This window comes from Canis lupus, chromosome 30 (genome assembly GCF_048164855.1).
Source record: "Canis lupus baileyi chromosome 30, mCanLup2.hap1, whole genome shotgun sequence".
Classification (NCBI taxonomy): Eukaryota; Metazoa; Chordata; class Mammalia; order Carnivora; family Canidae; genus Canis; species Canis lupus.
This window is the reverse complement of record NC_132867.1, coordinates 31415610-31434801: the sequence shown is the minus strand read 5'-3', so window position 1 is coordinate 31434801 and position 19192 is coordinate 31415610. Positions and strand designations below refer to the sequence as shown.

General features: G+C 33.6%; 1 protein-coding gene across 14 annotated transcripts in view; it reads left to right on the top strand.

Annotated features, from left to right (window-relative positions):
* Window positions 1-19192, top strand: part of SYNJ1 (synaptojanin 1) — a 90849-nt gene that overhangs the window by 36761 nt on the left and 34896 nt on the right. For 7 of the 14 annotated variants that reach the window (XM_072806776.1, XM_072806775.1, XM_072806771.1 and 4 more), the window contains exons 8-15: window positions 894-990; window positions 2160-2329; window positions 3488-3569; window positions 6015-6167; window positions 9168-9333; window positions 11810-11833; window positions 14586-14777; window positions 16585-16669. In XM_072806776.1, coding sequence (XP_072662877.1) covers window positions 894-990; window positions 2160-2329; window positions 3488-3569; window positions 6015-6167; window positions 9168-9333; window positions 11810-11833; window positions 14586-14777; window positions 16585-16669 — 969 coding nt within the window. The remainder of the gene's footprint in view (window positions 1-893; window positions 991-2159; window positions 2330-3487; window positions 3570-6014; window positions 6168-9167; window positions 9334-11809; window positions 11834-14585; window positions 14778-16584; window positions 16670-19192) is intronic. The other 7 variants (XM_072806777.1, XM_072806774.1, XM_072806770.1 and 4 more) reach the window with 2 other exon arrangements.

Sequence of the window (19192 nt, the reverse complement as noted above, 5' to 3'; positions counted from 1 at the left end):
AATATTTTTAAAAATGCAAAATGTAAAATATCTTATTAATATATTACATATTGAAATGATATTTTAGCTATATTGGGTTAAATAAAAAAATATAAATTATTTTCATTGTTTATTTTTGCTTTTCTTAATGTACCTTCTAGAAAATTTAAAATTATGTTTGTAATTATGTCTGTTCCTGTTATATTTCCTTAGGATGGCATTGCTCTATAGCACCTGGAATGATTAGAAGCTAGAGAGAAAAAACCCCTCATATTTGGGGCCTATTTTTCTTAAGACTAGAACTGTTAAGGAGATCTCCCTGAATACCCATGGGGTATGTGATGTCCTCACATATGAGGTGCAACCCTCCTAAGTGGCTGCCATCCCCAAGTTGGATGGCTTGTATTCTCTGTGCTTGTCTGGCACCAGCCTCACATGTTGAAGAGGGTGGGTCCAGCAGCTCCAGCACAGGTGGAAGTCTCAGCATTGATGAATCAGAGGAAATGGGCATTAACTGAATTTTCATAAATTCAGAGTTTTGAGAAGAATGATTTGGTGCAATGAATTTGTATCCAGTTTTGCCAATTCTAGGAGTTTAGAAAACTGCCTTGAAGTTTCTATTTAATGGATTTCTGATTGTCCAAAAAAAAAAAAAAAAAAAAATTAGCTTACAGGCCCCTGTGCTCAGTAGGTTAAATATCTGCTTTTCACTCTGTCATGATCCTAGGGTCCTGGGATTGAGCTCCACCTCTGGCTCAATGCTCAGTGGGGAGTCTCCTCCCTCTCTCTCTCTCTGGTGCTCCTCCTGTTTGTGTACTCATTCTCTCTCTCTTCTCTCTGTCAAATAAATAAAATCTTTTTTAAAAATTAAGCTTATCACTTGATACATGCTTATTTCTTTTTTTCTTTAATAGGCATTTTAGAACACTTAAGAATTTATATGGTAAACAAATAATAGTAAATTTGCTTGGATCTAAGGAAGGTGAACATATGCTAAGTAAGGCTTTCCAGGTAGGCATGATCATTTTTTCTTCTGTTCTGGCCCACAGACATATAGAACAATATTTAAAAATAATATAATACAATAATGAAATTACTTTCTAGAAAAAGACTGGGTACTTGTTGGAACCATTACCTCTTTGGGCTACTAAGAAACAGTCTTGTATAATGTTGCTGAAATTGGGATATGGAAAGCTTTCAAAGCAATTGAAGCTGTTTTCTGAAATATGCTTATTTATGCTGTGGAGAAGCAGAAGAATATCCTCCCCTCTGAAAAATATTCATCTGTCACTGATAAAAAGATACCAGGCAGTTTCCTCCTTCATCTGTTCATTGCCTTGCCTATTTCTTAGAAACCATCGTCATTGTTTTAAACCTGAAATGAAATGGTGAATAATGCATTTGTATAACTGCAAGGCTATGCCTTCTTGTATTGATGAGAGAAAACCTGAGAATTTCGAGTAAAAAAGAATCCAAAGATATGTCCAACTTCTAAAACCAAAGTATTCTTCATAAATACTTATTGAATCAATAATGAATTAATGTAAATAATGGTGTAATAAAATTGTAAGCTTAAAAATGGTTTGAGAGTATTTTCTGAAGTTCAATCTAATGAAGTCTGGAAGTAACTTAATTATGTGACTGTTCTGTTTTAAGTTTGTGAAATAAATATTGTTAATAAACAGATTATACTTGAGAGAATGACTTAAAACACTTGAATGATATTATAAAAAATGAATTTTTAAGTCTTTAATAGGTTTTGTCTGAAATCAGTTACTTTATTTTGAGATTCTATAACAGATACATTGTAAAAAATGAAGTGCTAGGGTTAGAAATAATTTTTAATTTTCTAAACCAGATGAGAATATTATTTAAGTTCTCTGATGTTAATTATGTCACCTCATCTCTCGGGGGCAATGTGTGAGCTTTTACAAAAAAGATGTTATTGGATATCAGCAAGTAATTTTCCATTTTACTGCTAGTATTGATGCAAGCTTTGTGTGCGATCAGTGAGGTTTCGAGGGACAATGCTGAGCTTTAAATTTAAAATGTAAGGTTCCAAAAATAAAAATAAAATAAATAAAAATAAAAAAATAAAATGTAAGGTTCTGTTTTAATGTTACTTGGTAAGGTCATATTTAGTTAACATTTAGATGAGTATTTGCCTTTTTTACTTTCAGAGTCATTTGAAAGCTTCTGAACACGTTGCTGATATCCACATGGTGAATTTTGACTATCATCAAATGGTTAAAGGAGGAAAGGCAGAAAAATTGCATAGTGTTCTTAAACCTCAAGTCCAAAAGTTTGTAGATTATGGATTTTTTTATTTCAATGGAAGTGAAGTCCAAAGGTTTGCTCTATTTCTCTTTTCTTTGAGTTGGCACTGGTTATTGTAAAAGTTATTCTTAACATTGAACTTTTAAATTTTCTTTATATCAAAGTTTATAATAAAATAAAATATTATACTTGATTTTTAGGCTTGTTTTTCTTTACAGTTGAACAAGTAATATTAATAATAGCTTATATTATTGGGCACATATTATGAGCCAGGTAGTGTACGTAGTCTTTACATCTATTTATAGCAACAATTGTAGGAGTAGGTACTATATTATCTCCATTTACATTTGAGGCGACTGAGGCATAGGCAATAATTTGCCCAAATCACAAAGCTAAGAAGTGTTAGAGCTAGGATTATCTGGCTCCAGACCTCATGCTCTGAGAGGTATTCCCACTTCTCTCTTTAAACTAATCTTTTAATATTTCTTTTTTTTTTTTAACTGCAAGCTGCAATTTTATTAACACTATTTTTCTCTTAAACCAAGTTCATCATGCTGACATTCCCAGTGTTGGGAGGCACAGATACCATTAACCATCTTCATTATTTCTTCACCTCAGTAAGGACGTTTAAAAATGCCAATAGAAGTGAAAGACATTGCTTATTGTCTGCTTTAGTATAATTTAAATCTTCAGTTTTTTATTATGAAGTAGAGGAGGAAAATAAGTATTGAAAAAATTAAGATCAGAGTATAGGATGAGGTAAACTTTAGTGGATAAAGCTCAAACTTTCATTTTTTTTCAATTTGTGAAATATTTAGCATCAATGCCATAGAAATTGTAAAGGTCAGTAGAGAGAACAGATCGTAGGTTTTTAAATTTTCTTCCATAAATATTTATCTTTTATGTGCAAAGAGCTATGGGATTATAAATCTGAATACATATTTAGCTCCTGACTACTGACCTAATTAAAAATAAGTGGGTGTAGATAAAACAGATATGTGAAAAAGAATATATGACAGAAGATGACTGGTTGTAGAATCTAGATGGTGGGTATTATAGATGTTTGCTGTAAAATTCCTTCATCTTTTTTGTGTGTTTGAAATTGTGGTAATAAAAAGTTGGGGATAGAAAGTAGATGCTATATTTTAATCACCTTAGTTTTTCTCATTTTGTTTTAGCTTCATTATTTTTGTTTGAAACTAGCTGTTAAACTTTACTGAATTTGTTGCAGATGCCAGAGTGGTACTGTTCGAACAAACTGCTTGGACTGTCTTGATAGAACAAATAGTGTGCAGGCATTCCTTGGCTTAGAGGTAAAAAAAAAAAAAAAAAGTTGAAATGTATGTATGTATGTGACTTGTATCAAAAGCCTCTTTTCTTTCAATGTTCTTGTAATATTCATGTTTCTTACTGGTTTTCATAAAATGAAATTATGCTTCAGTAAAGGCGTTTCTTCTCTTACTGGGTCCCCCCCCCCAAAAAAAAAATTCCTTTTCATTTAAATAATTCCCTTACTTGTTTCAAATACTCTTTTTAGATAGGTGATATTTCACTGTATTGTTCCCTCACTTTCCCTTAAAAACTGCTATTTATACTATTCCAATAATTACTTCTTTTGCCTTTTGGAAGAATAAAATATATATAGATATGGGTATATACACACACACACACACACACACAATGTTTATATATTGGCCTTTGTTCTTTGTGTAATTTCTTCAGAATTGGGGAGGATCTTTTCCACATGTGCAAATCTATCGGATTATAGTTTTGAGAGTCTGTAACCCAGTACAATTTGCATGGTATTCAAATCAGTAGCTACAAAAACCAGGATCAGTGAAAATGTCTTTGTTAGTGAGAATGAAAGTGAATGAGACCCGGCTTCTGTAACCGTCTTTGTTTAAAACTTTTTTCCTTTACCACCTATGCTATTCAGTCTAATATAGTCTCAACTATATGACAAACTTACAATGCTGAGCTTTCTAAGTCTTTCCTGTTATGCAGCAATAGGGGTCATAAGGCTGCCGTTGGGTCTTCATTTACTTACATAGGAACTTAGCATCGTTCTCAAATACTATAAAAACAGGAATAGGAAATAACATGTTCTTACTTCTTTTAGATAATGATCTTAAATTTGGCCAGGACATTGGTTAATTAGTTATTTTGCAGCTGAGGTCCTTTCTATCTCAAAAAGCAGAACACAGGGTGTAGAGTTCTTCTGCATTTCTTCTCTGCTACAGAAATGCAGCCTTATGTAGCTAAATGAATTTTACTGTTTTGCCTTTTTAAAAACTCTATCATTGAGTCTTATCATTATAGTTTATATAGAAAATATGACAGAGACAAGAAAAGTGAAAAGCTTTTGGTCATTTGAATGGCATTTACCACATGGCTTGGATTTGTTTTGAGTTGTGTTTTTAAGTGGCTGAATATGTTTATTTAAAAGTCTTCATGAAACGTATAACAAGTATTAGTTCTCAGAATCTGAGTTAGGTGACTATCCACTGTTGGTAGTTAGGTGTGAGAGTGTACTCCCTCTAAAATAGCAATTGGTTGCCTGGTTACGAAATTTACTGCTAGTAGGCAAAGCCAAACTAGGAGTGAAAGTTAGTTTTTCCTTGAAGAGAGGGACCCATAAATGATAAAGGAGGTCCTGGAGGCTAATATTGTTTTCTTCACACTAATGAAGAACAGCTCTGGATCAGTCCTTAGGTAATCAAATGAACCTAGTTTAGTGGTTTTTTTATATTATTTTAGTTTTTTTTAATCTCTCTATAAATATGGATAATCGTGATACTTATAGATAAAAAGAAACACAAACGGGAAGGAGGTAAGTAAAAACACAAGGCATAAAATATGACTGGATTCCAAATAAAACATAGACTGGGTGAGAATTATGCATTGCTTTGACTGTCAGAGGCCAAAGTTCATACAAAGACCAATGACTCTTCTAAACACGTTTATTGTTATCTATGATGAAGGAGTTGTGGTAGCCTAAAGACCATACATTCTTGCATGATGTATTTCCCCTCTAGTTTCCCTTTATAGACTTTGCCAATATAGATTTTATGCATTAAATCAGACGGTCATGACTTTATTCAGAAATAGGACTAATTTATTTAATTCTGTGACAGTTCAAGAGCAACTCTACTTTTCTCATAATTTCCTGATTTTAATCACCCAAATGTGTAGAAACCAATCCAAAAAATAAAGAAAATTAGTTATTTCTATATATATTTAAATAACCTAGGTAGATATTTTCCGTGCCCTATTGCATGCAGTTGAATAATCAGTTCTTTTAGTGAACAAGGTAAGCCAGTCTGATTTATAGAGGCATTCTAATAAGGTTAATTTTTTTTAATAAGGTTAATTTTATCATTTAACCAGAAAGAAGTTCTTATTGCTATATGGGAATATTAAGGTACTTGTAAGCTTCACTGATGTGATATTTACTTTAAAATTGAAATGGTGAGACAGAACACAGCTTGGTAAACTGGTAGATTTTCAGAATCTAGTCCCATGTAGTGCTATAAACTATAAATTTTGATTCTTGTAGTTCTTAAAAAGTCACATCACAATGTATTAATATACTTATAAAAGTTTCTTCTTTGGGTGGGGGGATGGGGTGACTGGGTGACGGGCACTGAGGGGGGCATTTGAAGGGATGAGCACTGGGTATTATATGTTGGCAACTCGAACTTCAATTAAAAAAATAATAAAATAAATTAAAAAAATAAAAGTTTCTCTTGCTGTTTTAGATGCTAGCTAAACAGCTGGAAGCTCTCGGCTTGGCTGAAAAGCCTCAGTTGGTGACTCGCTTTCAAGAAGTTTTTCGGTCAATGTGGTCTGTGAATGGTGATTCCATCAGTAAGATATACGCAGGGACTGGAGCTCTTGAAGGAAAGGCTAAGGTAGATATAGATTTATCATAATGTTATAAAATGTCTTTATTTTCCTTTTAATAAGCTTTTAAATCATCTCTTTTTAAATTAATAATTGGTGGCGCCTGGGTGGCTCAGTTGGTTAAGCGATCAAATCTGGGTTTTGGCTCAGGTCATGATCGTATAGGTCCTGAGATCCAACACACAACCCCTCCTTGTAGGCTCTACGCTCAAGAGGGAATCTGCTTGGGATTTTCTCCCTCTGCCCCTCCCCTGCCTACACTCTCACTCTAAAATAATTAAATCATTAAAAAATTAATTAATAGTTGGGTTTTTTAGGTATCTCTTTCAGAATTCTATTTTATCATACCTTCATATCCTCTTTAGTACTTCCTTCTGTAGCGAATACTAGTCATTGGATGGAAGAGAGTTATTTCCTTCGGTCTGGGGGGCATTACATATGTTGTATTTAGTCATTTAGTGATAATCCACTAGGCCTATGTATGTATTGCTTGAATTTTTTTCATGATTTTCCCTTACATATCTATTTTACTTTTTATGTTGTTTATTTGGATTATAAATATGACTTATTTTAACCATAGTCATCCTAATAAAGGATCCTATCACATTTGGCTTTGTGCTCCTAGCACTTGATGCAGTGCCTACTGTTTAATTAGAATTGTGACAAATTACTGGATGGATGAACAAGTCCCTTGACAATTTATGCAGCACTTACTATATGCCCAATACCTTTAGAGCTTGGTTATTAAGTTTCTATTCTTTTATTTATCTTACCTTGAAAAGGAGGCTATCAAAATGTACCGAGGTGTGAGATGGACTTACTTATAATTCAGTGCCTTATCGTTACTTTTTAATTACTGGCATTATCTACAGACCACTTTCTCTTCTAGTATTAAGGGATGTTGAAAGCATACTAGAGATATTTTTCATTATTTTATATATTTACATACTGTCTTTTTAAGCCTTCTGTTCTTGGTTGGATTTTATTAACTTTTAAATTCCTACAATTCTTCAGATTACCTCAGGTGTAGAAATAAGGAATTTATCATTTTTATAGTTCTCTAGCCTCCTCAGAACAGTACCTGAAGTTCTTTGAAAACCATTCATCATCTCTAAGTTGTTGCACTTAGTTGTTGCATCATCTCTAAGTTGTTGCATCTCTAAGTTGTTGTTGTCTTTTTTTTTTTTTTTTTAAGATTTGTATTTATTTATTCATGAGAGACACACAGAGAGAGGCAGAGACATAGGGAGAGGGAGAAGCAGCTCCCTGCAGGGAGCCTTATCTGGGACTTGATCCCAGGACCCCGGGATCATGACCTGAGCCAAAGGCAGACACTCAACCACTGAGCCACTCAGGCATCCCTCTAAGTCTTCTTTTAATGTCTAAATCTTTTTCCTCTTCTATGTCTCATAAAATGCCATGCCTCTCTCTGTTCAGAGGTATTGGCCTTACCTGCAAAGCTTCTTTTGTTCAACTCACAGAAGTGATTTTGTTGACATTTACAAATATTTGCTTCTTAAATGGGCCCTATTTTTTGAAAACCTGAAATTGTTAAACCTCATTTATTATTCCTTTAAAATAGAAAATATTAAGTCTTACTGTTAAAACTCGATTCTTTACAACTGTTGCTTAAAATAATCTTTTATGTTCTTCTGTCTTCTTGTTTCTGGAGTGACTAAGACTATATATATATATATATATATATATATATATACACACACAGAGGTTACATATATTTTCAGTGGTCTTTTGTCTCTAACATAATAGAAATGAAGTTTCATGTATTAAATATACTAGCCTGAATTGAACTAAACTCTAACATCTGAACTGCTCTTTCTTTTCCTTTCTCTGGGTTCCTTTTGATTAATTGCCTGATAATATGAATGGTGAGTGTCTTTTCAAATAATGTAATTTGTTTGTGTTGTCATGTGGAAGACATTTCAAATTACTAATCTCTAAGGAATGAAAATTATATATTACAAACACGTATTTTTCTAAAAGGCAAGAGTTTTTTTTTTTTTCTAAACAGTCGTTAAATATGTAAGAGGGAAGGAAATCTTTATGGTAACTAACATGCTAAGTAAAATATGTATTCATTAAAAGTTATAATCAGGAAATACAGGTTTCCAGTTATGGAATGAATAAGTCATGGGAATAAAAGCTACAGTATAGGGAATATAGTCAATGGTATTGTAATAGTATTGTATAATGACAAATGGTAGGTAGCTACCCTTGTAGTGAACACAACATAGTGTATAAACTTGTCAAATCACTTTTAGACACTTACACTAATATAACATTGTGTATCAGCTGTCCTCAAAAAAGTAGCTATAATCAACTCTCTCACTGTAGGAATGGGCTTCAGTTTATTATTTTTATTATTTATATTTACATAAATAAATGACCTAAGATATAAAAACTAGTTTGCATTTAATATTTATTTATGAACTGTAATTATAAATTTCTTTTTAGACTAGTCCTTCATTCGTGTGTTCATTCAGTCTTGGTTTTAACTAATGTGAATTATTTAGGAACAATTCCAATTTTAGTTTTCTGTTAAAGTACTTTGAAGTTTTTCTGAGAGCATGTGAGTACACCATATCCTCCTTGATCTCCTCTGCTTTCACCCACCCATGCCATCCCCAATTCTGAAAGTTACAGTGTAAAAAGTAATTTTCTTGTTTTAAATAAGTACACTTCACTTTATTTCCTTTATAGTAAACAATTTTAAACATATACAGCTCTCGATGTCATTAGTGGATGGGGTTATAGTATTGAGCTTTTTTTTTCTGACATCTTTTTGTGCAGAGCTCTTACGCAAAAGGAAGAAACAATGACATCTTGAGCCATTTTAATAAGACGATATGATATTCAAAATAGAATGATTAGGTCCTTTTTATTGCAGTAAAGTCATTTAAAACTGGTTTAAAGTTTCCGAATGCCTAGTGAGTAAAATCAACACTATTTATAACAAAAATCCATGCTCTTTTTTTTTTTTCCCCCAACAGGCTGGAAAGTTAAAAGATGGTGCTCGTTCTGTTACTAGAACGATTCAGAATAACTTCTTTGACAGCTCCAAGCAAGAGGCCATAGATGTTTTACTACTGGGAAATACTCTAAATAGTGATTTAGCTGACAAAGCTCGAGCACTTCTAACTACAGGAAGTTTGCGTGGTATGCCTACTTTATATTTTGATTACTTTATGTTGTTTATATCCCTTCTAAAAGTCCAAGAAATAAATGTAAATTTATTTACATAAATATTTTTTTAGATCAAGTTGATTAAAATAGTTATGGGAGAAGTTTCTATTAATGTAATTTTTTAAAATTGTATTCTCTAAAGGAAATTGATCTTTTTTGAAATGTTTTTATCATCAATGGTATTACTAAACTATAAAATGAGGCCCATGCATGTTTTCCTTTACAGCTGTAATTAGGGGGTATATGGTTTAAGTATTGCTATATCTAAGGCAGAATTTCATAGAATATTCACTTAGTCCTTTTAACAGGACATCTAATAACCTAATTATGTAGAAAACAAATGCTTTATTGAAAAAAAATAGTACCTATATTGGTTATTTTGCTAATTTCTAACCCCAGATTTCTATAACTTGATCTTATCTTGCTATTGTTTGAACAAGCATTAAATCATATGAATTAATAATTTAGAATATTGCTTAATATTTGACATAAATATATGGCTTTCAGGGCGGCTTTTAATCTTTGAGTCTTTTATTAAAATCAAATGAATCTGAGCTCATATCATTGAGTATGTATTTAGTATCACAGGAAAACAGCATTATTGTAGAACTAGTGAATTAACTTCCTTAATTCCATATTTTTTCTGTCTTAACTTTTCAGCACTTTGAGCATTTTTACTTCTCTGTTATCCCCAAACCAAACCTTTCCCTGTCCATGTAAGAGATATTGTTCCCCGTCAGATGATGAACTCTTGGATAATTACTTGGTCAAATAGGTTATCATGGATTCTTCCAGAATTCTGCATGGCACTGGTAGTTGATTACAGTTAGCTGGGAGACTGAGACCCTAGTAAAGCTCTAAAAAAGTCTGATCTTAGCTACCACTTTTAACTTCAGGCTTTCTTCCTGGCTCCCAGCAGTGGAGACTTGGCCAATTTGCATTTTACCACTTCTTTCCTGTGCCTACTTTGATATGGAGGCATTACTAAATAACAATTGAAAGTAAACAATTGAAGAGGAGAAGCAAGGAAGCTAAGAATTCCCAAACCTGATCATAAGTTTTTTTTTAATATCCTTGCACATTTTACTATGTGTTAAATATGCTTAAAAAGAAGTACAGTCAGTTCCGCTATAATGCTTCTGAGAATGGGAATTTGTTCCAACATGGACGCTCTACGAGGGAACATTTGGAGCATAATGTCAGTTCTGCATTATTTTATGAATGGTTTCACCTAGCAGAATTTAGAGGAGTAGAAATATACAAAGCACACATAGACTAATGCATACACTTAAAACCTTTCTCTACCTCAGTTCCCCACATGTGTTATGAGATGTACCCATTCACATCTGGTATTACCAATTACCATCCCAATTTTAGAGAACCGTCTTCCATCTTTCACAATTACAGTTGACCCTAGAACAACACAGGGCTTGAGGTGCCCACCCCTAGAGTCGAAAATCCATGTATAACTTTTGATTCCTCAAAAACTTAACTACTAATTACTTACTATGGATTATAAGCCTTACTGATAACATAAACAGTTAATTAACACGTTATATATGTTATATGTATGTTATATGTAGTATATACTGTATTCTTACAATAAAATAAGTTGGAAAAAAGAAAACATTAAGAAAATCACAAGGAAGAGAAGATACATTTACAACATTGTAGTTATTGAAAAAAATTTACATATTGATTGGACTGGTGCACTTCAGACCTGTGTGTTCAAGGGTCAGCTTACTTACAAGCTCTACCTCCTGATGCCCACTTCTACAAGCAAACTTCAGGTCTTTTTCAACACAAAGTGCTATACTTAAATTCATACCTCTCAAGCTATTTAACAGTGTAAAACTGTACTACTATTTTTATTAGGTTCCCATCTTTTTTAGTATGTCTCTGTTGGAAGGTTTTGAGTGCTGTGCCCTAAACCCATTTTCCCCCTAAGCTCTGTGGCTATTGGAATTTGTATATTTCGGCGCTGCATGATTATTTTTTGGAATGTATATAGTTTTGTTATAACTGAACTGATTGTACTTATCAACTGAGTCCCAGAAAGAATACTAAAAGGTAGATATTAGGGTAGTATCTTTCATGTGCTTAGTATCCTCTATTTCAGTAGGTTTTCAGATTTGTACTCTCCCTCACATGTATGTGCACATGTACACATGCGCACACACAAACACAGGAGCAGTCTGAAAAGCAGGCTAAGGACTTCCTGATTGAAACTCTGGACATTACTGAATCACTGTAGGATCTTTCTAAGATGCTGAGGGTTTGCATCAGATATTGTCATATATTTCTAATATTTGGTGTCCGAAAGGCATCAAATTGACTTAAAAGAAAAAAATGAGGCCATCTTAGAATGTATTGTCATGACACTCTAGGTTTTAATTGTAACTTGTTGTTTTACTAATGATTCTTTGTTTTCTTCTTGATGCATCCATAGTTTCTGAACAGACATTACAGTCAGGTACAGTATAGAAACTGATCTGTAAATAAAAGCAAATTTTTCTTTATTTTTTTCTAAAGTTGGTATTGTAAATATAGAGAGCCATATAAATGGAAACTTTCTCTTATTTTGCCCTCAGATTCTAACAGGATAAATTAATATCTTGTTTTAATCTGAGAAAAAAATTTTAAGGTTGAGAAAACTAAGTACCTCATTTAGAAGAAAATATGTAATGCTGTCTATCTTCCTGTAGCAAATGCTTAATTCTAATTAAATATAGCTCATCTAGTTTTATTTTCACTTTTATATTTCATTGAACAAACATTGTTAGTGTTCTACCTTATACTCTTAATAGGCTAATGGAAAAAACCCAGACGACGCTATTTGGGATTAATTTCGGAGTACTATCTGTACTATTGATGATTGTTCAGCAGCATTTCTCACACGTTATTATTTGAAAAAGCTTTGACTTGTTTTCTCATACAATGGAGGAATTATTTTTTTGTAACCATAAGACCTGCACTAAAATGTGATCTGAACTCTTTTAAAAAGCATCAAGATTGCTAACCAAGTTAGAGGAGTTAAGTAATTAGGACCTAAAGGTCATTATTTTTCTCACATTTCCTACCTCTAAGAATCTCATGCCTTCCTTTTCTGGACAAGATTCATGAACTTGTCCTTAAATATGAGTCAGGAAAAAGGAAAAAAAAGGCTAAACTCTTTCCAGAAATTTAGCAGGAAAAGACATCTCTTCTTCCCTTCACTTAAGATTTGGTATCACTTGAGATTTGTTTTGCTTATTTACTGTTTAGAATGTTCTAAGACATTATTGGTTATTCTTGTGAGAAGGATTGAAGAGAGCACTTGGATATATTTTTGAGTTAGGTAATGAAATCCATTTTCTGAAATGATATGGCATTTAGGAATGGACATCTTCTTGAACACAGACTCATTTCTTTCTGCACATTAAGGTGCCTGTTAAGAATACACTAGAAAATTTTTAAAATGCCTTATTCCATTTATAAACTGATTTGACTTTATTCACACAACATGGCAACATGTTTTCACACAATTCATTATTTGTCTTGCTGAGTATTTTAAGCTGTTAAATCATTTCAGAACTTGTGTTTTGATATAGAATGGATCACAGAGGCAGTTTTCATAATAATAGCAATGGCAGTGCTAAAGACAGAGAATGATTCTTTAGGTACAGCCAGCTTTCAATTAACTATACCAAAGACCGGAGCAAATCATCTGCTTCCATTACCACCCAACACCTTATACAAGTAATCAGATCAAATAGCAAGAGACTAGAAGTCTACATGTTTGTCCCTGGAAACAGTGGGATGGGCCCTATATCTACAGTTCCCTCGGAAGGTTCACAGGTCAAACTATTTTCATTCTAATATTAGGATGCTATTTGCCTTTTCACTTTCATTCTCTCACAAGTCTGCTGTTTCTTAGTATCATAAAATAATTAATAATAATAAAATCATTGATAGAGAATAATAAAAAGGTGAGAATCATTGTGATTTCCTTTTCCTCTTACCAGTTAAGTACCAATTAAGTATTCATTCTCTGTTTTTAGATTGAAGTCCTGTTAAGGTTCTAGCTACATTAAGTGCCGAGAATTTAATTTAATCAAAATGAAGTGTGATTTAGAAGGAAGATGGATGGTAGTCAAAAAATATGCAGGAAAGAGATTGAAGATCCGAATGTATTGAGCATTCATTTAACAGTGATTTACTGAGCACTTACTGTGCACCAGGCACTCTATAGTCACTAGAAATACTGCAGTAAACAAAACAGACCAACATTTCTGCCTTTGTGGATCTTCTCCATGTCTGTCTCCACTCTTGAGACAGGAGATGACAGTGACAGCATAAATAAATAAAACTCGCAGTCTATAAATGGTGGTAAATGCTATAGAGAAAAATAAAACAAGGAAGGGAAATGGAAGGTTAGGGAAAGAATGCAGATTTTAAGAAGATGGTGAGGAAAAGCCTTGCTGGAAAGTAAAGACTGGAAGGTGGTGAGGAAAGAATACTGCAGGCAGTGGAGACAGTCCATGCAAGTCAGTGCAGAGGCCGCCTGGTAGGACCAGGCAGGCCTCTTACTGAAACAGCAGGGAGTCAGCAGCTTTGCAGTGAGCCAGCTGGGAAGACGTAGCAGATGAGGACAGAATGGTGATGCACGTTGTTTAGTGCCTTGTAGACCATTGTTAAGGACTTTGGCTTCTACTCTGAGATGGAAAGAATTTCATAGTGACTTCAATCTCTGAAGCCTCATTAGCATACATAATGTGTATTTTTGTCAGGGAGCCATTTTTCTTCAAGCGACCTGTCAGTAGCTAGATTCTTAAGTGTAAGGGTTCTTAAATGTTTTTGTTTGGAAATAAATAAGGTTTATTTTTTTCCAGCCTTCAAATGAAAGTTATATGAAAGTCAATCGCTATATTCCTAAAAATGTAGTCTCTAGTTTTGTACATTATAAAAATGGTATACTTACTTCACTGAAACAGAACTGTTTTGCATGTTTTACGTTGTTGCAATAATTTTGTAAGAGCATCTTTACCATGACTATTGTATTAAATGTCAAATTTTTTAAAAAATTGTGTTGATTACTTGCATTATGCTGGGCTCTGCATGTATCTTCTGCTTGTTTGTGTATGGTGATAGCTGTACTTTCCAAGCATTATTTCTCAGGTATAAAACTCAATTTCTAAAAGTGGTTTAATGCAGCTAAAATTTTGTTATGTTTTGTTTTTGATTAGCATCTTCCAAAGTACTAAAGAGCATGTGTGAGAATTTCTACAAGTATTCAAAGCCCAAGAAAATTCGAGTATGTGTTGGAACCTGGAACGTGAATGGTGGGAAGCAGTTTCGCAGTATAGCTTTTAAGAATCAGACACTCACCGACTGGCTTCTTGATGCACCTAAGTTAGCTGGCATCCAGGAATTTCAAGGTCTGCTTTTTATAGTAGGGATTCACTTAATAAATCCTGACTGTGATTTTATTAGTCTATAAAACACCTCACAATGTGCATTACCTTATAAAAGAAACTTGGATTTATAAGTATGAAGGCCAAATCTTTATAGGTAACCACACATATAAGAAAAACTGGTTCTGTTCTTTTAAACTGACACAAAGCAAGCTTATTTTGTAATTGATAATTTCTTAAGCCTAGTGTGTTTCATTTTTTAAATCTAGTTCTCTAGTTAATTACAAAGATAAGAAATTTGGGGTGGATTTTGAAAAATCTTACAAAACTGGTTGTGACATTTGTTGGTACTCTATAACTTAACAGTACTGATTTATCCTTGTAAAAACCCAGTTGCCATTCAGCCACCAACCTCTTAATAGCCCAAACCAAACACTGAGCTGAGGATGCTTTTAAGAATTGATTAGAATCATAAATTTAAGGCTGCCTTCTTTTTTTAAAATTCACTTTGAATTCCTTTTCAAATGATACACATCTAGCAAGTATTATGTTTAAAGGTGACATACACAGAAAAAATTGTGAGGTACAGATTTTCTTTTCTTAGTTACCTGTAATCAGTCACATCTTAAACCCTAAGATTTTCCCCAGACTTTTATTAAAATTCTCCTTTTCACTTATATTGAACCTAATTGAAATCGTAGTTGTCATAATACGTAGTAGTATAATAGTACTAAATAATACGTAGTAGTAGTAATAGTAGTAAATAGTAGTAATAGTAGTAAAATAACAGCTAACACCACAGTTCTCTAAGTGTGCACATCTAGTCATTTATTCCTCATAACAGACCTGCACAGACACTATTATTATTCTGATTTCACAGATAAGGAAACTGAGACATAGCAGAGGAAGTGACCTGCCCAAGGTCATGGTTGGTAATGGCAAGTCAGGATTTGAACTCAGGCAGTTTGTTTTGGGGTCATTGTGCCATACTGCGTAAATTTCTGGGCAAGTTCCTTAGGTTCTTCAAAGCCTCAGTTTCTCCTCTGTAACTAAAGGACAAAAATAATCTCTTATAAAGTGTGTTGCAAATGAGACGAGGCATGCATAATCCTTGCACATATTAGCAGTCAATAAATATTTTTGTTTTATTTCTCTATTCATATTATTTATAAGCCTTTTTCTAGCTACTCTCATTACTGAATACTTGGGCCACCCAACTACCCCTGGGCTGCTTATCTCAAGTAGCTTCTGTTCTCTCTCTTTGCTTGTCTGTTAGGAGAGAGCGAATGGCTGAAACAGGGGGGCATATCTAAACCCTCGATCTCTATTAATTTTCTTGGATTCTTCTAGGAATAGTAGAAAAATAGTAAAAAGGAAATAGTGAAAAGGTCAAGCCTCTGGTTTTCAAATTTGGATGTGAAAAATCCCTCCTGTTATCTAATTTGAGATAGGCACAGCCACTTTGTGCCTTTTCAGAAGAATCCCTTTATCCAATATCTATTCACTTCAGCCTTTGAGAAGTGGCTTGTTTCTCTGATACCCTTGGTATAGACTTTAGCGAGAATTTGTTGAAAATTATTTCTTAAAGAACTTAAGGATCTTGATGAATAACAGTCTTAAAAAAGCAAACTTGGGCCTAAATATAAGCTCACTTTAAAATAACTTTTCCCAATCATTTTTTTTGCCTATAATTTGAATTTGGTTAAATGTAAAACCCAAAAAAGGACTTTCATGAGATCTGGTGTTGATCTTAGTTGTGCTGGGTGGGTGAGAGGGGTGCCAATTGACTAAGGCTGTATTTTAAAAGTTTTTCTTGGATGCTTAATTGTAGATAAAAGAAGTAAGCCAACAGATATATTTGCAATTGGTTTTGAAGAAATGGTTGAGTTAAATGCTGGAAACATCGTGAATGCAAGGTAAGCCAGCAAAGTAATTGTCTAGTTGAGGGGCATAGAATGCAGATAACTAAGTAGTTGTTACAAAGATAGATTGAGATAATATATGTAAAGGTGCTTTTTTTTTTAAAGAGATATAGATTTATTTATTTATTTATTTATTTATTTAGATAGAGATAGATAGATAGATAGATAGATAGATAGATAGATAGATAGATAGATAGATAGAGATAGGAATAGAGGGAAAGGGAGAAAGAATCTTAAGCAGACTCTACACTGAGCATGGGCCAGATTCAGGGCTCAGTCTCATAAGCCCTGAGATCATGACCTGAGTGAAAACCAAGAGTCGATCGCTTAATCTACTGTGCCACACAGGCACCCCTTTGCAAGTCTTTTGATATCTGACTTAAAACAGCTGAATTCTCACATTTACTTCTATATTAGTCTGTTGCAGTATGTTGTTTTGATTGAAGTGTATGAAGAAAATCATATAAATATTTCATTGGAAATGGAACTAATTTAATAGCCTTTTCAGATACTTTCTTCTCTGATGCTACACCAAAGCTCAACAAATAGTTTCTTAAAGGTTAGTTCAATATGGAGTCTGAAACCACATCAATGAACTTGTTTTTGTGTTCTGTTACACTAAAATTCATTGGTCTATTTTTTACCCTTGCATGATTTTGAAACATCATGTATTGGTCATTTTGAAAATATTAGTTCACTGAGTTATATAAATTTTCCAAATTTTGACACATTTCATTGTATATCAAAGCATCATATTGGTTAGTCTCGTTACAGTGTCATCAGCAAATTCTTCAAATATTTGGAAGCTGCCAAGATCACAGTAGCAGATTCAAGTTTTCCAAAATTCTAATTTTTGCTGGAAAATTCAACTTTTATCATTGGAAATAAATACTATTGGTTGTTTCCCTTAAAAATGTTGGCTCATTTGAAAAATATTTGTCAAAATAACTTCTAAGTCTGCATAACCATAGTTTGTCATTAGTTCTTTCAAATAAAAATGCTTTTCCATGAAAAGAGTGGCAGTTAGTTCTCAACTCAAACTATCCAGTGCTTTTCTAACCATCTGTGCAGAAGTGCTTTGTGTGTATTTCCTATTCATCACATAGAATATGAAAAAGATAGGACTCAAGACTGAGCTTTGATCAGATTGATAACATTTATTGCTTCAACAAGGATATTCTGAGGTGAAATGATAATATTTTAAATGTAAGTGCATGGTGGTGAAGACTGATGTAATCCTAGTACGATTTGGTGTCTGGATTCATCTGCAACATCAGCACTTTTACTCATTGTTGCTTTCGCATCATCATGCAAATGTCAGTCAACACTGAAGAAGACAAAAAAGTCTTAGTAGTATTCTGAAGATAATTTTGACCTCATTGATTTGGGGGAACCCCAGGCCACACTTTGAGAACTACTGTTCTGAAATCTTATTACAAATGCAAATTACTTAAGTGGAACTTAAAGCTTGAGTGTTTTATTTTAATAAAGTATGCTTGCTTTTAAATGAGCAGTTGCCCATCTTCTGTGACATTTTTTAAGATTTTCAGAATAAAATTATAGGCTGAAATAGTATGGTATAGTCATCAATCTTGCAAACGATTACATTTTTTTTCTTAGCTGCAGTGAATAGCATTCATATAGGGAAGTAGAAGTCCAATTTCATTCATTTTGCTGTTTGGAATCTCTTTTTTGAAAATAGATATTCAGGTCTACAGGGCACCTGGTGGCTCAGTCAGTTAGGTGTCTACCTCTGACTGAGGTCATGATCCTGGAATCCTGGGATCGAATGCCGCCTCTAGCTCTTTGCTCCACAGGAATCTGCTTCTCCCTCTCCCACTATCCATGCTTGTGTTCTCTCTTTTTCTCTCTCTGTCAAGTAATTAAAAAAAAATCTTTAGGGACGACTGGGTGGCTTAGTGGTTGAGCATCTGCCTTGGGCTCAGCACGTGATCTCTGGTCAGGGGATCGAGTCCCACATCAGGCTCCCCGTGTGGTGCCTGCTTCTCCATCTTTCTATGTCTCTGCCTCTCTCTCTCTCTCTCTCAATGTCTCATGAATGAATGAATGAATAAATAAATAAATCTAAAAAAAAAAGAAAACAGATATTCAGGTCTTAAAATACAACATACTCTTACAGTTTCTACTACCAAATTGTTCAGTTGGTTGTCAAATTATTCTTTTTTAAAAAAATTTATTTATTTATTCATGAGAGACAGAGAGAGGCAGAGACACAGGCAGAGGGAGAAGCAGGCTCCCTGAGGGGAGCCCAATGCGGGGACTTGATCCCAGGACACCAGGATCACACCCTGAGCCAAAGGCAGATGCTCAAACACTAAGCCACCTAGGTGCCCCTAATCAAATTATTCTGAAGTAAAGTGATTATTCATTCATTCAACCAGTATCTATTGAGCCCTGTTCTAGGTACTAAAGATATATTAGTAAATAAGATAGGCAAGAACCCCTACTTCCATGAATCTTCTATTCTAGTGGAACAGACAGGCAATAAACAATAAC